At 45.4% G+C, this 17985-nt stretch overlaps 1 protein-coding gene across 2 annotated transcripts in view; it reads right to left on the reverse strand.

Annotated features, from left to right (window-relative positions):
• Positions 1-456: 456 nt before the first annotated feature.
• LOC144104177 (spondin-1-like) overlaps positions 457-17985 on the reverse strand; it is a 139478-nt gene continuing 121949 nt past the window's right edge. Inside the window, exons 13-16 of one of the 2 annotated variants that reach the window (XM_077637036.1) lie at positions 12162-12254; positions 10702-10947; positions 6755-6984; positions 457-4099 (exon numbers count right to left, since the gene is read on the reverse strand). In XM_077637036.1, coding sequence (XP_077493162.1) covers positions 6806-6984; positions 10702-10947; positions 12162-12254 — 518 coding nt within the window. In that variant the 3' untranslated portion in view covers positions 457-4099; positions 6755-6805. The remainder of the gene's footprint in view (positions 4100-6754; positions 6985-10701; positions 10948-12161; positions 12255-17985) is intronic. The other variant, XM_077637037.1, reaches the window with a different exon arrangement.

The raw sequence follows: 17985 nt of genomic DNA on the forward strand, positions 1-17985 counted from the left end.
CTAAGCTCTAGTGGAGGCATTAGGTACAGTCAAACCTTGTTATGACGAACCAGTTTATAACGAAATAATGGATATAACGAAGAAATGACGATTCCCCTTCGAAGCTCTGTAAACACTGGCTATAACGAAGCTTCGGCTATAACGAAGCGCTCACCAATACCTTCAAGGATGCATTTCCAACTAGCCCCAGTTGTAGCTCTTTTGGCCTCCTCAATTTCGCTATAACGAGGTTCAACTGTACTGATGCAGCGGATCAGAGCTCAGTGTTAGAGAGGATAACAATAAACGTCAGATTAAGGGTGACGTATTTCTTTGCACGATATACGTTGCTACGTAGCGACTGCTAGAATTGTGGCCGTTGAGCAACCCTAAATGCCGTTCCCAATGGCATATTTGCGAGCTGCAACCGCGAGTCCCAAAGCATCCTTGAGAATATAGCGCGAAGGAATGACACACTTCACCCTGAAGAGACAGTTGTTTATTTTATGAAATATTGCATCTGATTAACAATGATCTAGCTGTACAGTCACTCTGGCTGGGCGGACAGGACGACAAGGAACAACATAAAAACATGGGCACAACCACCAGTTTCAAGCATAGGCTGGAACAAAACACTCGGTTTTCTTGTTGGGAAGGTCGGAAGGCAGATTTTTTTTTTGGCGGATTTCAGCTGAAGTTACTTTAAACTGTGTAATTCATGACCAAGCTAATGCAGTTAAAGCGTGTACAAGTCAACGGAAGGATTTCTTCGGCATCATTTTTGCCGGTTATTTTCTACATATTACTTTTCAATTATTGCACTTATCGCACTTGTCTTTGATGCAAAACACTCAAACTAGAGATTTAGACGCCCTCAAATTTCGGTGTTTTTATTGGCGCAGTTCATACGTCTAGTACACGTGTTAACATGTCTGGTTTTGATCATGCAGCTCGCCTGAGTCTGTTTAACTTAAATTAGCTTTTCCGAGAAGTGGGAATTTTATTTTATCATACCCACTTCGAGCGCATTCTTCACATGCTCTTTGGCCTGAGCTGCTCTATGAGGAAAAAAAACAACTGCTCCTCGACTTGTTTTCAATGTCGTCGTTAGGAAGGCGCGCAACGAGATATACACATGTTTTGAGCGCCCGGGAACGAACAAGAAAATATTTTTGCTTCACAACAGGAGAACAGTGACAGACTTCGAAAGGCTACGCAAAACGACAACACTCATCTGCTATGATCGCTTCTGACTAAAGTGACTATACACCACACACAAACAAACAAATGCTTCACACCACTAAGATCCATGGAGATCGGCTTGAACACAGAGCAACTTTTCTTGCAACACTTCCTGCAACCTCAGAAGGTGCGCATTAATTACTGTGTCGAAATTTCGAGGTACACATTACTGTCGCGCTTATTAAGCGGTGACTCGCGCAAGCGTTAATATTTTTGCGAGAGGCATAGCTTTCATTTCAAAAATGATCGCACTTGATTTGCAGCCACCACACCTCGATCTCCGTGGATTGTTTGTTTGGTATGAAGTACGTTGAAGCATGTTTCACCGGCTGTTAGCTTTCGACAGGCCAGCATATATAACATCTCTTCGCATTGCATGACATAGCAAGCGTCCAATCTCATCTACTCTTCATAATGTGCAATTCTGAGACGTCCTTTCGCGACTTCAACGACACCACTAATAGAAGGAAGTCCAGGAACCGAAACATAACAAGGATGTATTTTTTTGTTCCATTTTCATAAAGGCACCACCTATGTTCAGTTGTGTTTACAGGCTAAACATGCAGAGAGAGAGAGAAATACTGAGATGCAAAACGCCTGAGAAAGCGTTTGTTCTTGGCTGCTTTTGTGGGTCACTTTAAAAACAGCCGTTGTCGCGTATAAAGGCTTATTTCGGAAGACGTGGAAGTGGATCAAAGTGCTGGCAGAAAGCGAGGCTACGTTACCTGTAAATGCCAGGACACTGCCCGATAAGGGCAGGGCGCAGTATAAGATACAGAACATTGGGGCTTTACTGTGTTCCAAAACTTAAGACGCACGTAGAGGAACAACTGCGGGCTAATGGCACCAGCCTTTCAAGTGGTCAGCAGAGTCTCTGAATGCATTTTTAAAGCTACAATTCAGCGGTTGAAATGGGTCACATATCAAGCATTGAGCGTGTTAAAAAACTGAGTCTCTAATACACTTTCTGACCGCGTCGCACGTTGTAGTGACGGCAGTATTGTTTTCAGGGCTCCAAACAATGCGAGTCTTCAGTAATCTTCATGTCAAACTGGTTGTTTAGTCCTTAACTCCAATTGTGCATGGTCAAATGTGTATTGACAATAGGAAGTAACTCGCGCATAATGGAGTGCCCTGGCGTGCTATAATTTTGACAACCATTCATTTAGTTGCGTTAAACATTTGAATGCTTCGGGGACAAGAGTGTCCAAAAATGTTGTATTATTAAGGCGATTAACTTGCAAATTTGTATCGTTAGTAACAAGCGTATTGTTTGAGGTGCATTACTACTAGAACACCTTAATGTATAGGCTGTGGGGAAGTTGTGTGTCTGCATGTCGTGTTTGCAGACATGTAGTATCATGCTGTAGGAAACATCTAGAAGCTTCTCGCTACTGGCGCGTAAAAACTCATTGTAACACAGTCGATAGTAGATGACAGAGTACTTTGACTTAATTCCGCCCGCATCATCGTCCAAGACGTTTGTGTGCAGGACAGTGGATCTTAAGAAGTCCTAGAAGTGGTACCATGAGTGCCGCTGAGTTCCGTGAGGAACTCAAAAACCATCATCAGCACAAAGTTTGTATGCTTTGCACTTCACCATACTCACAAGTTTTTAATAATTTTGTGGATTCAAACTCAGTGCGTGAACACTTATCCTGTTCTATGGTGAGTAAGGAGTAGTGACGCAGAGTAAATAGTGAACGCTTGGTGAATCGTGTTTAAAAACGGAGACCTTTGTAGATTGCTGCTTCATTAACTGAGAGAAATTCAACGTAGCCATTTTGGAGCTGCAGTAGAAGTTGTGATCTTTATCAGTGCATGACAGTATTGACCTTTTTGGTAATCTTAACCTGGAGTGGCGGAATAATTTCTTCGGAACACCAGCTATAAAGATACAGACTCGGCATATGAAGGTAATATTAGGGTACACGTTGCGCTTGAAGTGTTTGACAGAAGGCTAGTTAAGCTCAACTGCCATGCTTACCGAGAAGTCTGTAATGCATTTATTCCTCCTTAGTATTAGCAGATTCACAACAGGCAGATTTACAACGTACGCTTCAAGCGCTGCTAATGCTTAACGACACAATGCACAAGCTATCAACCACATCAATACATGTCTGACTGACCAAAAGACGTTGTTCCTTCGGGACTGTTTTTACAATAGTATACACACTGTCGTATAGACATGCGACTGTTGACATAACAGTTTGCAGTCACTGAAAATGAGTACCTTCAGCCGCGAACGTGGTCGTTACGGGCCTCCATAATGAGGCAACCCTTTGTCATCGCAGACCTTCTTAGCTATAGCTTAACTCTGCGAACTTGCCGCACTCATTCAGCGGCATACTTCTAACTGCATTTCTGTTATGCGTTCCACAAGTCGTAAGATGCGTTCGTGCCCTACAAGCATATGTCTACAGTGCAGGGCCGATTACGGCAAACGACAAAAAAAAACAACGAAGCGATGAACGAGCAAAGTGTTCGGAGCAGAGGTCACGTGGAGCTGTGACGTGGTGCCTCGCAGGTGAGCTGTCGCCCAGCCGACGAGAGGAGCTTTGATGCCATGGAGCAGGCCTTTTTTTTTTTTCAGCACCGTTTCGCACTATCATCGATAGAGGGCGCTAACCAGCGTTGAGAGATGCATCTTCAAGGGAGCAACTGAATGCGAGCAAGCCTACGGTGTTTCCGCGGACTAGGAGCAGCGTTCTAGCGATGCTACGCAGAAGCGCGGTAGCAATGGCGGTAGTCGATGCGTGAAATGTGCGCAGTAGTCGAGGAAAAAACTGGATAGGTCGAATGTCCAGGCGATATGTGTTGTGCAGTCGTGTCGGGTGGCGTCTTGAAGTACTCGTACCGGGCCACTTTCAGTTTGGCACTGCAAAGAAAAGAACGCGTGTCTGTCTGAGCGTTTCATAAAGGGCGTGCCATGATGGAAGTTGGGGTATTAACGTAGAGCTGGGCAGCGTCAAGACTTTCAAATAGGTGAGTAAACTGCATGAGATAATAATAATAATAATTGGTTTTGGGGGGAAAGGAAATGGCGCAGTATCTGTCTCATATATCGTTGGACACCTGAACCGCGCCGTAAGGGAAGGGATAAAGGAGGGAGTGAGAGAAGAAAGGAAGAATGAGGTCCCGTAGTGGAGGGCTCCGGAATAATTCCGACCACCTGGGGATCTTTAACGTGCACTGACATCGCACAGCACACGGGCGCCTTAGCGTTTTTCCTTCATAAAAACGCAGCCGCCGCGGTCGGGTTCGAACCCGGGAACTCCGGATCAGTAGTCGAGCGCAGCCACCGCGGCGGGGCATGACATCTGCAAATTCACTTTTTACCCCTTGAAGGAGCTCTTGCCAGTTGCGAACAATTTCAAGTTATGCGCCTACTTTCTTTTGCTAGAGACAGTGGAGGGAAACCTTCCTAGAGACCTAGGCGAGTTGGTCTGGCTCATTAGGGCTCTTTTTCTTATAAAACAGCGCGATGGCTGGAAGCCAAACGAGGAAGGGACAAAACACAGCGCTGAAAGAGCTCATTTCGCGGAAGATTATCAGTAATTTCTAAAAATACGCTTTTTGAGTGAGAAAAGCGCTTTTTTCGACATAGCATTGCTAGTAGTGTAGCACATCAGAACACAGCAAAAAAGTGCTAACTAGCAGTCTGGTTAAATAATACTGAATAGGTAACTGCTAACTATTACTGTTAGGCTCTTTAGTTATTGAAAAGCGTGTAGCCCACCGTAAGTAATGTTCAGTTTTTAGAATCTCGAAAACGCGGTTACCCTCAGGGCTGTCGCCCAACAAATTTGTGCTGTTTCGTTGTGTTACGTGAACTGGAGAGGTTAACTTGCCTGCGAGCTTCTCGAAAGCGCATGTGTTTTGGCGAGACGTGTTGTGTTACGTGAACTGGAGAGGTTAACTTGCCTGCGAGCTTCTCGAAAGCGCATGTGTTTTGGCGAGACGTTGCCGAGATTTGTTGGGCAACAGCGCCGAGGGGAACCGCGCTTCTGAAATTCTAAAAACTGATACGGATATTACTTATGGTGGGCTACACGGCTATTAATAATTGAGGAGCCTAACAGTAATAATTAAAAAGTTAACTGTTCAATATTAGTTAATCAGCCTGCTAGTTAGCACGTCTTTGCTGTATTCTCACGTACTACGCCGCTGACACTGCTCTGCCAAAAAAATCGCTCTTCAAATTCAAAAAGCTTATATTTAAAAATTGGGCAGTCTTAGGTGAAACACAGCGTATATTGAATGAAAAGTGTAGATGGACGTGGAAGTAAAAGAATAAAGCACAAGACAGGCTCTAGTGTGTCTTTCATCTAGTCTCACGTCATTTACTGCTCTAGGAGCAGCAGTATACCATTTCGCAAAAAAATCCACATCGCTGGTATATGAGGACTGAGGAATGCGGAGAGGAAAAAAGCGTTAAGATGAGAGTGGAGAGGATGCTTGAGTGGGGAGGAGAAAACTGTAGCGGCCAAAAAGAGTCAGCAGGGAGGACAGTAGAAAGGAGGAAAGTGCAGCGCCAATCAGAAGGTAGCGGCGAAGAGGAGTGAGGAGGAGGATAGCACAGTCAGAGCATACGATGTGGATAGAAAAAGCACAGCGCCTGAATCGCACTGCTGGGAAGAGGGTGTAGAGGAGGAAAGTGCAACGCCAATCAGAAGGTAGCGGCGAGATAGAGTGAGGAGGAGGATAGCGCATTCAAGAGTGCAGGATGTGGATAGTGAGCAACTAGAGAAGAGAACAGCTCCTGAATCGCACTGCTAGCGCAGACTCCACCGTATCAAAAGCACTGTGTGCCTGCAAATTTTTCGCGCTGTTATTTCTAGGTGCATGCCTCTACCTCAAAGCCACACCAATGATAAACGCAGGAACGGTGATAGACACTCGCTGCATGGGCTCATAGCGCTTCTCCTAGTTTTCTGGCGTCAGACATCTTACTTGCGTATTCACTTGCCACGCTAAGGCAGCCGAATTGGCTAAAGTATTAGGAAACTTATTTGAATCCGTCTACTTTATTCCAATTTTCCGACATTGCCTTGAGCTCTATTGTGCCCAACATCCGTGGACAAAATTTTGAAATAAAAAAAAACTAAGATGCTGGTATAGCAGCATTTAAGGTAAGATTCAATTCTTCCGCTATATAGCAAAATATTTCTTTGAAAGTTTTTTATCCCTCGCATCGAGAAGTTAAGACTGCCATAAAGAAAAAATGGGGAACGTTTTTAGCGATAAAAAAAAAACGTTAAAAGCAACAAAAATGCAAGCCTGCCGACGGGAGATCTGCATATATAGTGATTGTGATAGTGAAAACTTACAATATATAAAAAAATTGCGCTCATAAACTTTTTTCGCCTCAAAATAGCTTTTGTCCAGAATTGTTGGGTACGCCTTCGCCTAACATGACAGTATCCGCCACGAGTCATTTCGGGGCAGACTTCTGACTGGACCCGTTCGCGCCGGGTTCGTGCAATGGGGTTCGTGCAAACGAACCCCATTGCAGGCTCGACCTTGCACTAACCAGGTAAGTGCGCCGTCCCGCTTACGGGGGCCCCACCAGGGCTGTCCCAGGCTAGCGGTAGTCGCATGGTGGCAGCGTGCAGTAGCGCCGCTCGAAGGTGGCGTCACAGCTGGAACCTCCGTTCTTCGGGTGCCGCTTGATGGTGCGGTGCCGCTCTTGCACGGCGCCTGGTCCGCACGTCTTGGAACAGGGACGCCACTCGCTCCACGGCGTCAGCATGCAGTCCACCGCTGCCAGCAATAATAATATGAGAAAGAGAGAGAGGGAGAACTTCAGCATATAAAAGGCATAGAGGAGATCCCGACGCAGCTTTCTTTAGGCTACACTCTAAACAGAAAGGAGTAAGGCAGTCAGCTGTCCTCGAGTGCGCTCCCTTTTATAAAAGAGAGTGCGCAAGAGGACAGCTTACTGCCTTTCTACTCCCATGTAAGCCTACTAGGGTCCAGCCTTTTGACCATTAACCCCAAGCTGTACTCGTCATGGGAGACGGTACCAATACCGCCTATGACGAGTCATACTCGTCAGGACCAGTTTTGAGTTGCTCCCACCGCCAGAGGAGTAAGGCAGTCAGCTGTCCTCGAGTGCACTCCCTTTTACAAAAGAGAGTGCGCTAGAGGACAGCTTACTGCCTTTCTACTCCCATGTAAGCCTACTAGGGTCCAGCCTTTTGACCATTAACCCCAAGCTGTACTCGTCATGGGAGACGGTACCAATACCGCCTATGACGAGTCATGCTCGTCAGGACCAGTTCTGAGTTGCTCCCACCGCCAGAGGAGTAAGGCAGTCAGCTGTCCTCGAGTGCACTCCCTTTTATAAAAGAGAGTGCGCAAGAGGACAGCTTACTGCCTTTCTACTCCCATGTAAGCCTACTAGGGTCCAGCCTTTTGACCATTAACCCCAAGCTGTACTCGTCATGGGAGACGGTACCAATACCGCCTATGACGAGTCATGCTCGTCAGGACCAGTTCTGAGTTGCTCTCACCGACAGAGACGAAACTTGGTAGGCAGTTGCGTTGTTTGCAATTTTAAACTCCAGACGGCGGTACGTGTCCATGAGGGGCGCTTTGCGCCTTCAGCACGTGTTGTAAGCCGAACAGTCATTTTTGGCGAGAATCTTTAAAAGAATTTGAAGATTTTGATACGTTTTTCGGCAATTAATTTGGCAGTTAAAGGGCTAGGGTGTACTACTACTGTGCACAAGGCCATGGGGCTCTGGTAGAAAGGACTGAAAAGCTTCAGAATAGATTAGGACATGAACATCAATGAAAAAGAGGATGGTTGTTTATTGGTAGCACTGATGTATTATTTTGAAAGGTAAAGGTTAACAAATTTATGGCTAACTTATCTAAGCAAGCGATGCCCTCCTGTTTGAGCTTGCAAGGCACACTGGCCAATACCCCACCGTGTTATGTAAGCAGCGGCCCGGACTTAAATGGAGGGGACATTTAGCCTCTTTCTCACACACATTTTTTTCCGGCGAATTATGTTTAAAAAAAGTTCATGGTGCTTGCGCGACATCATCCGTCAAGAACAACCTATAAAACCTCCTCTGGTAAAAAAAGACCGCGCAAACTTAGGTATGGTGAAATAACATATATACATAGAATGAAGTAAAGCGGGATACTGCAGTGCGACCCGTGAAAGAAAGCTGGACGCCCGAGTCAGCGATAGGCGAGCTATGATATGATGTTTATGTTGGCTGACCTGTTGTTACAACGGTCTACGTTTGCGGGGAAGCATCTAGTGATTGAGTAGTAGCACTCAAAGTGACGCATAAGTCATCGCTTTCCCGTCGGCACTATTTCTAAATGGATTGACCAGCTTATATGGCGGTGCTCACGTGTCATATAAGTGAATTAGACACTTGCTAAGGAGCACATTTTTTTTGTTTCTCTTGCTACACCACTTAACAAGCAGTGCTTTGAATGTACAGTTGAACGTCGTTACAAAGAAGCTGAAGGGGCTCGGTGATTACTTCGTTAATAGCTTCGTTATAGCCCGCGTTGACCAAACTTCCAAGGACAATCGTCATTCCTTCGTTATATCCATCATTTCGTTATAACGAGGTTCGACTGTATGTACAAATTGCCTTGCGCTGTGTAGCATGATGGTTGGTGTCTCACAAGTTCATAATTCCTGGTATGTAGGGAATGTAGGGGTGTCTTCACGTATAGTTTTGCTTGTTAAGCATCGCATTACAGTATAGCATCGTCAGGAATCCCGCAACTATCTTCATATCGTGCCCGTCCTTTCAACCTTGTGACGATTTGTCCAGATAACATTTCTTGCATATACCATTGGGTTATCAGTGCAGTTTTGCAGTTTTACTGCACCCTTTATATGATTATGTTAATTTTTCTAAAGCCCAGACTATCTGCAATAAACAAACTAAACAAAATATGGCACGCCAATGTCCAGCAAAGACAGATTATGTAGAAAACGAAAGGTTTTAAATTGAAACGCTGAAGTACGTTCGTGAGGAAAGATAATTACCATTGGGAACCGTATGCTCACCTTTGTTCCGGTCTTTTTTCCCTGCAGGCATGTCGGATAAATTGGCATTATAACAGAGAATAAGCTCTGGACACCACATCGACCACACAGGCATACCTTTTCTCGATTCCTTTGTATCCGCTGAGGCAGCGATGAAATTAAAGAAACAGTGCCACTCAGTTTTGTTCCCACATACAATAAAAACAATAAAAAAGAACAGCTCTCATTGCATCTATAAAATCGCGTGCATACACTAATTCATACATAAAGTACACTAATTCTTTTTGAGAAATTCGTCGTGATTCCTACGCCCAACATTCTTGGACAAAAATCTGGAATATTGAAAAATTGTAAGGCACTGTTGCAGAAATCTTGAAGGTAATGGTTCAATTTTCCGATGCGTAGCCAGATCTTTGTTGTAAAGTTTTTCCAACGCTCGGATCAAGCAGTTGAAACTGCAATATAAAACCAATAGGGAACGCTTTTGACAATAGAAAAAACGTTAATAGCAAAGAAATGCAAGCCTGCCGACTGGAGATCTGGGGTTATATTGATTGTTATTGCGATATATAGATTGTCATAGCTTAAAATATATGAAAAAAAAATTCGGTCAATAAACCCTTTCTCGCTCAAATAAGCTTTTGTCCATAATTGTTGGGCATGACCACGTTTTCCCGCCTGGTTTCAGAGAGCCGACCATTTGAAATTCAGTCTTCATCAGTAATAATCGAATACCACTCGAACAAAGCGGCAAATGCCCCTCAGAGGAGGCCCTCCAGCCAACGGCGTCGACCGATTCTCACCAGGTCGTGGTTAATCCCCTTGGAGCTACTAGCATGACGTCGGAAGATGTGGCAAATGAAAAGGAGGCACACCACGACTTAATCGGATTGAACGCGGTATCATGAAAATTATTCGACGCCACTGGTTAGAGTTCCTCCGTCGAGTGGTGTTTACCGCTTTCTTCTTGGATTAATAATAATAATAATAATAATAATTGTTTTCTTGGGGGAAAAGGAAATGGCGCCGTATCTGTCTCATATATCGTTGGACACCTGAACCGCGCCGTAAGGGAAGGAATAAAGGAGGGAGTGAAAGAAGAAAGGAAGAAAGAGGTGCCGTAGTGGAGGGCTCCGGAATAATTCCGACCACCTGGGGATCTTTAACGCGCAGTGACATCGCACAGCAAACAGGCGCCTTAGCGTTTTGGCTCCATAAAAACGCAGCCGCCGCGGTCGGGTTCGAACCCGGGAACTCCGGATCAGTAGCCGAGCGCCCTAACCACTGAGCCGCCGCGGCGGGTCTTCTTGGATTCTATCGACTAAAGTGTACGTAAAACGCGTGAACGGCCTTTTATGTTGGTACCCCTTCTCCGGCCCTTCGGAACTTCAGTTTCAAGACGCGCTTTCGACTATCCCCAATTTACTCAATCCGAAAACTAGGCTTCCACTTACGGCATGGTGGGTTCTCCTTGCACTTTCGTCTCTGGACCAGTCGCTTGGGGCACGGCTTTCCGCCGTTCTGCGGGTTCAGCTTGATCATGCGTCGCCGTTCCCGGCGTCCGTTGCCGCACGTCTTGGAGCAGGGACCCCACTGTGACCACGGCGTCAGCACGCAGTCGATGACCGGAGAGGTCGGCTCGTCGCTTGTCGTCGGAAGCACGTTCACTGCTGACAGGCCGTTTAGCTTGCCGATAGGCGCTGCGCGGGTCGGTTAAGGGAAAAAAAACGCGGCGTCGTACGGGATTGGGTCAGAATGACTTCCTCGTGCCTGACCGTCGTTTAAGAGAACAAAAGAAGACTTCAAATACATAGTTACAGCGATATGATTAGGTAGACTGTACCATTCGGGCAATGCGCAAGTGCTTCTCATTAAGCTTAAGGGCAGAGCTCGTGGCTTGATTTATAAACGCCGGTACGCCAGCTAAACCCGTGTAGAGTACAAGTCGATGACGTTAAAAGAAACACTCACCATAAACATGGCAATATGGCACTGGTAAGACTCCAGAGTTCGCCCTTCTTTTTGTCAGAAATGGGTTTAAACAACCGCTTAAATACTTTTTTATGGCGTTCGCATAATTGCGCAATAATGACAGTGCGGGCGCCTTTACATAAAGAAAAAAACTTATGTCCTCATAGAACATGTAGAATTCAAACACACATATTCAAGCGCAAGCTTGAATACAAGGAAGCGAGCTTGGCACAGAGTGCGACATTAAATCGAAGGGTTTGTTCCTCAAATTGCTTGAACGCCTATCAGGGAACCTATGACTACTTTTGCTATGCATGCGCTTGCCCTGCAAATGCGTGTTCCTGACCTATGACATCTGAGCCGTTATTCTGAATGTTGCTTCTACAATCATTGTTGTACAGGTCGCTACTTCCGACATACACAGCTATGCGTACATAAAGTACAATATAGGTGAGGCGTAACCGTCAACAACAGCGTTCACTTTCTGGGAAAAAAGATGCCGTCTAGTAGTGCCTGAGCCATAAGAACACGTTTAACGTGGTGTGGGTCCTGTCGAGGATCTGCCAGTTGTATTTATGTGATCCTCCAGACGGAGCAGTTATGGCTAGCGGGGGCAGGCGTGATTAGGCTAACGCTGTCACATCTTAGCCTCTTGGCAGGGCTTGGAGTCTGGGGGGTTCTTTATAGTAACTGTTCCAAACGCTTTGTCAGTCATCAGCTATAACCCCCCCCCCCCCTCCTTATTCATCACCTTCTGAATTCTTCAGCATGCATCTGCGTTGCGGCCTAACCACGAATAACGGTAGCCGACGTCTGCTACCGGTGTAGCTACGCGTCCATGTACAGGCGTTTAAGCGCGGACATTAGGTCAGGTCAGAAGCGCGTGCCGCGCGGTTCGCGGCACCCTCGAGGCGGCAGCTGCGACATAGATTAGTGGACAGACCACAGACAAGGCCCTTTTCCACGTGCAGAGTGGTGTCCTTCATGGCGTAGCTTTGGCCCAGAGCCGAAGGAGACAGGAGCCCTTGCGTTATGTCTGCGTCAAAGCACACGCAACAGGCAGGCAGAGCGTAGAGCAACAGCGCGCGACAGTTGAGGAAAGGCGGCAAAGGAAAATTGAAAAAAAGAAGGGGAAGGGAAAGCAAGACCGGCAGATGGCGATAGCAAGAAAAGCCTGGCTTAGCGGTCAAGCGAAGCAAAGCCCAGCCAAGCTCTTGGCTTGTAAAGCCGCTGCGAAATCGGGGTGCGACGACAGTGCGGACTAACAACAGACACTTGCAAGAGACATAAGGTGCAAATATCCGACACGGGGTTGAATAATGGCTTAGATCTGAGGTGGACATACGAGCACAGCAGGAACTACAAGCTGCTGAGCTTTATAGAAAGCACGCAAAACCAAAAGCTAGGCAAACGAACACTTAAATACTCTCACGAGTTGTAATCTGCACGGTCTTAAAGGGACAATGAGGAGAACTCTATCATTTTTTTTTTGTTAGCAAAATCTGATAGTTCGGCATTTCATGGCTTTGTTGCCGCTTGTCCGGGAGCGAAAGATGCATTTATTTCAATGAAATTTGGATTCGAAGATGAAAAAGTTTTTCCCGCCGCTCTGATTCAAACTCAGGGAACTCTTATGACGCCACGGCAACTCTTATGACGTCCCAGAACGGAGTGACGTGTTACGTGACGTGAACGCAGACTCCGTGATTTCTGACGGCTAGCGGTGCGGTGCGCAACCTTCCTTTCCAAGCCTCAGAGATTCGGGGCTTCCATGAAGTAAGGAAAATTCCTCCAAGGTGGCGCCTCTTGTCCTAGGAAGTCATCACGCTTGTACTTGCGAAATTGGCCTGTGGCGGCGACACCTGTATTTTGGTTCTTGCTATTTTCTACATTACAAGAGCTTTGTTTTCAGTAAGAGTGGCGTTTTTGTGATCAGGAGCTGCTATTCTATCAATACAAGCCAACTTCAAATTCTCCTCAGTGTCCCTTTAAAGAGACCGACGTCCTTCTAGAAGGCAAGTGATCCTAACAGTAAGCACGTTGAACTGATAGGCTCAGTTCGAAGAACGAAACAACCCCAATTTAGCGACTTCACAAAAAGGCAACTGTGCCATAGGGTACGGGATCACTTTGAATTCCTCTATGCCCTGTAATTTATTTGTTAGTCCGCACAATAATCACAATATGACAGCGAAAGAAAGCAGAAATCTTCCACCAGCAAGACACTTTGCTGCCCTTAGAAAACGGCACATAATTTCGATGGTGTGAATAATGTCACTTACAGCATGCACGAAAGCTCGAAGCACTCGTCGCCTTAGGTGGGCTAAAAGGCACGTGGCTTTATGATTTTTTTTTCATTGCAGTACTTTTTAGTAGTGCCACGGGAATGCATTTGTTCAAATAAAAAATATACGGACACTTCTTCCTGTTCGCACAACGGCCGTAGCAGGAAGCGAAGAGCGACCCAGTGATAAAAAGCAGCCTAAAATGAAGACTTTGTGCTCAGCCGAAACAGGAATGGTCTAAAACGCATGCACAGTTAAGTGTTTTTGGGGCTGGTCAGTATTTCCAAGCGTTCAGTATTTTCCACTATTCAGTAATTGCCAAAATAAAATCTGCACACTGGTATTAGTTGCTATAAATAGAAAAATGAAAATTTCTTGCGCACCTTTGGTAAGTTTTTTTCCACTATTAATCCCATACTTTTTCGTTGCCACCTTTCCTTAATATCTGGTACGTGCTATCCGATGACGGTGCCAAGTGGAGGCGAGGCCCTTATAAAAATTTGCAGCCTCTAATAAAAATAAAAATGCTTGGTGCTTCCTTCAGCCCTCATCAGACCCTCGTAGGTCAGCGAGTATGTGAAGGCAGCCGCTGTCTTTTGTTTATTTTGTAATTTTTATCCTTGCGAGCAGCAATGCTACTGCGGCATGATGTCTTCCAAAAATTTGATGAAGATCATGGCGCCGTCTTTGGCGTCAAATTAAACGAGAACAAGTCATCTGATAAACGAACTGCAAAATGCGACTACTTGAAGCAGCGAAAACTCAGTACCGGCACAAATTAATTTCACATCAAAGGGGCGAAGTCTGTTCTTTAGAAGTGCTAATCGACCGCGTCTGTATATCTTCTATGGGAGCTTAATTGATGTTTTTGTGTTGACAGGTCAGATCTCTTGCTAGCGTTTCATTTGGCGCTGATGGTGCTGTCATGAGCAGTTTGAGAGGTATCAAACGTTTCGCACAGAAATTATAATTTTCTGGTTGTCTCTCCAAGAAATTTCAGAATGAGTTTTTGATATTTAAGGTTAGTGGAAAACCAGCTAGAGAAGAGAAAAATATGTGCTTGGCATACCTATTTAAGGAATAATCAATTAAATGAATGCTAAAACTTTGTTCCCTCTAAAACTGCTCACGACTGTATGTATTTTACCCGTCGAAGTACCCCCTTCCTGCCAATGGCGTCGGCCGGTTCTCATGACCTTGCTAGCGTGACAATGCAGGGAGCGGCGCCACAATGAGGAGAGGTTTTTAACCCTGACCGTAGAGGAAAGCGATTATCCCTTCTAATCTACTACTCCCTGCTTTGTCACACTAGCAGGGTCATGAGAGTAGATTTGATTTGATTCATAAGGGTTTTATGTTCCAAAGCGACTCAGGCTACGAGGGACGCCGTAGTGAAGGTCTCCGGAAATTTCGACTGCCTGGGGTTCTTGACGTGCACTGACATCGCACAGTACACGGACATCTAGAATTTCACCTCCATCGAAATTCGACCGCTCCGGCCGGGATGGAACCCGCGTCTTGCGGGTCAGCAGCCGAGCTCCATAACCACTGAGCCACCGCGGCGGCGTGGACAGTCGGCCGAGGCCATTTGCTGGAAGGGGATCATCTGGCGGAGATAAGACGCTGCGTTCTTAAGTTGTAATCGACTGTAGCAGGTTGGAGCCACGCAGATAAATTTATTTTACAGAAATGCGCAGCAGAAAGGCTCGCGTAACGAGAAGAGCTTTCGTGCAACGCGAACCACTGACGAGCATGTCAGAGTTATCCATTTGGTTCCGACTGAACAGTACGATATAAGCGTTGTTTCCACTTCAGTTATTTTACTCCCCACTTCGTGATTCAAGGCAGGCGCAAAAGCAAACCGGCCAGCATAAGTGAAACGCACATACAAACTGAACTTGTCGCATAGAGCACGGCTGTAAGCGTTTGAGCTGCGGTTGAAAGTACATATGCATGCATCGTTAATGCGTGAATTACAAAACAGTGTTCGTGTCTGTATCTATATACCTGAGCGAACCGTGTTTGCAGTCTGTGTACATGCAAATCGCACAAGTGAAAGCCTCGGTGCGTATTGGCAATATAATAATAATAATAATAATAATAATAATAATAATAATAATAATAATAATAATAATAATAATAATAATAATAATAATAATAATAATAATAATAATAATAATAATAATAATAATAATAGGTTTTGGGGGAAAGGAAATGGCGCAGTATCTGTCTCATATATCGCTGGACACCTGAACCGCGCCGTAAGGAGAGGGATAAAGGAGGGAGTGAAAGAAGAAAGGAAGAAGAGGTGCCGTAGTGGAGGGCTCCGGAATAATTTCAACCACCTGGGGATCTTTAACGTGCACAGACATCGCACAACACACGGGCGCCTTAGCGTTTTTCCTCCATAAAAACGCAGCCGCCGCGGTCGGGTTCGAACCCGGGAACTCCGGATCAGTAGTCGAGCGCTCTAACCACTGAGCCACCGCGGCGGGTTGGCAATATACCTATATTGCGTTTTTGAAAACGTGGTGCTAATGAACTTCTTGCACGATGCAGATGCTTTACAATAGATCGACCTAGAACACTCGCGTGTGCCGTGTTTCAGAGAAAGGGAAAGCGTTGTCATGTCACACTAGTAATTTTACTTCGTGGTAGCGTTCAGGAATTTTTAACTTCTCAAGGCAATTTCAGCTTAAAAGTCATGCACAGTGCAACAACAGTGACTTCGATAACTTATGTAGTAAGTGGGGGGGGGGGGGGGGGTTGTGCATTGATAATACGAGCTGCTCGTTCGCGACGTAAAGCTAAATGGTTGAAATCGAGCGTTTTACACAAAATTGGTCTCTTCGGTGGTAATTATGGCAGGAACAAGTCAAGCCATGATTATTAGTTAATAATTAAAAGACGTTTCGGCACCGCCACTGGAGACTTGTTCACAATAGATACGTGAAAGTTTTTCGTACCGCCCTTTCAAGCTTCCACTGTGAACAAGATTCCGCACAGAACCCGAAACACCTTTTAATTTCATGAGCGGGTGGTCTGGCCTTGGTGATTTTTCCACAGCAACATTACTTTACTATTCGAGTGGTTGCGAACTATGATCTACCTGAAATTTGTTGTCTGTAAAAATCTTAACGTTTGTTTGGTGCTAGTTCAATGCAAACTGTGTACAGGTGCCTTCAATATAAAAGGAAGCAGTTCGAGCATTCAGTTAATGATTACTGTACAATTATACGTGACAAGCACACCTTTTCCCGTTTACTAACTATTTTACTTCTTGGCTTATACTAACCAAAAATCAATTTCGACTTTGGTAGAGAAATAACCAACAAAAACCCGCCTTTTTCACAAACGGATTGTTCCCTTTCACATTGGAGGGACCTGTACACTTCAGTGCTGGCTGCCCACTGGAGCTCATGCGTACGAGCGGTTGCTTAAGAGCCTTACGCACGTTGTCTTGAGGCCAGTGAAAATACGTACATCCCACTGCGCCAGTTCATTTCTGACTGCTTTCCAAATGCTAATGTTCCGTAAGAAAAAGTGCGCATTGTAAGCCTCGTTCCAACTGAATTGTGAAAATGAACACCTGCTGCACCACGGCAGCGATTTTTCAAATGCTGCGGTGGTACAAAAAAGGAACAAAAACAAACAAAAAGAAGAGGTTTATCTAGCTCTGACATAATGCTAGTACCCTTCTTCTTCCATTCTTCCAAGAGACACTGCGATATTCAACCGTCACATCGCACGCCTGCGGGAACTCTGAAGCTTGTGCGGAAACTGGAAGAATGTTTTAGCGCGACAAAGGAATGAAAAAAACAAAACAAAACATGAGGCAAAGTATGTAAGGATACCAGCAAAAATTGAAGAGAAAGAATATAAATGCTCCTCTTAAAATGCTCTGGGACATACTCTTAAGAGCTCTCTGGGGGATTTCTGTCGGATAAAATTACGCGTTCCAGCCGCGTAGTGGGCGAAATATTCCGCGCGACACATCATCCAATGTGCGTTCAGACAGGGCGCTCATCCGTCACTTTACGTTCCGCAAGACAAAAAAAAAGCTTGTTGGGAGTGACTAAAACAATAAAGGCGCAAATTTAATAATCTAACTGTTTTTCTCCTGAGTGGTGTACTCCAGCTGAATCCCCGACCACAACGCCAACGTTTAAACAAACAAAAAAAAGAACCAAATGCCGACGCTGATGTATCTCGAATATTTTACTTCATCCGTCTACAGTAGAAAGAAACTTAATTTTCTCGGCGCAAACGCAGCGAAAAGGTGGTTTTCAGGGGAGTGTCATTCCCGGTGGGCGAAGTATTTGCTTGTCATGTAGTTGTCTGCGTACAGAGAGCTTCGATCGAATGGGTATTTAACGTCAACCGCTTGCGGGCATGCCTACGGGAGGCTTAAAGCTTTATGCCGTGCAACCTTGAAAGAGAAAACATTAAATGGCGACCAAGAACTAGGTGAGAACAAATGCA

This window comes from Amblyomma americanum, chromosome 9 (genome assembly GCF_052857255.1).
Source record: "Amblyomma americanum isolate KBUSLIRL-KWMA chromosome 9, ASM5285725v1, whole genome shotgun sequence".
Classification (NCBI taxonomy): Eukaryota; Metazoa; Arthropoda; class Arachnida; order Ixodida; family Ixodidae; genus Amblyomma; species Amblyomma americanum.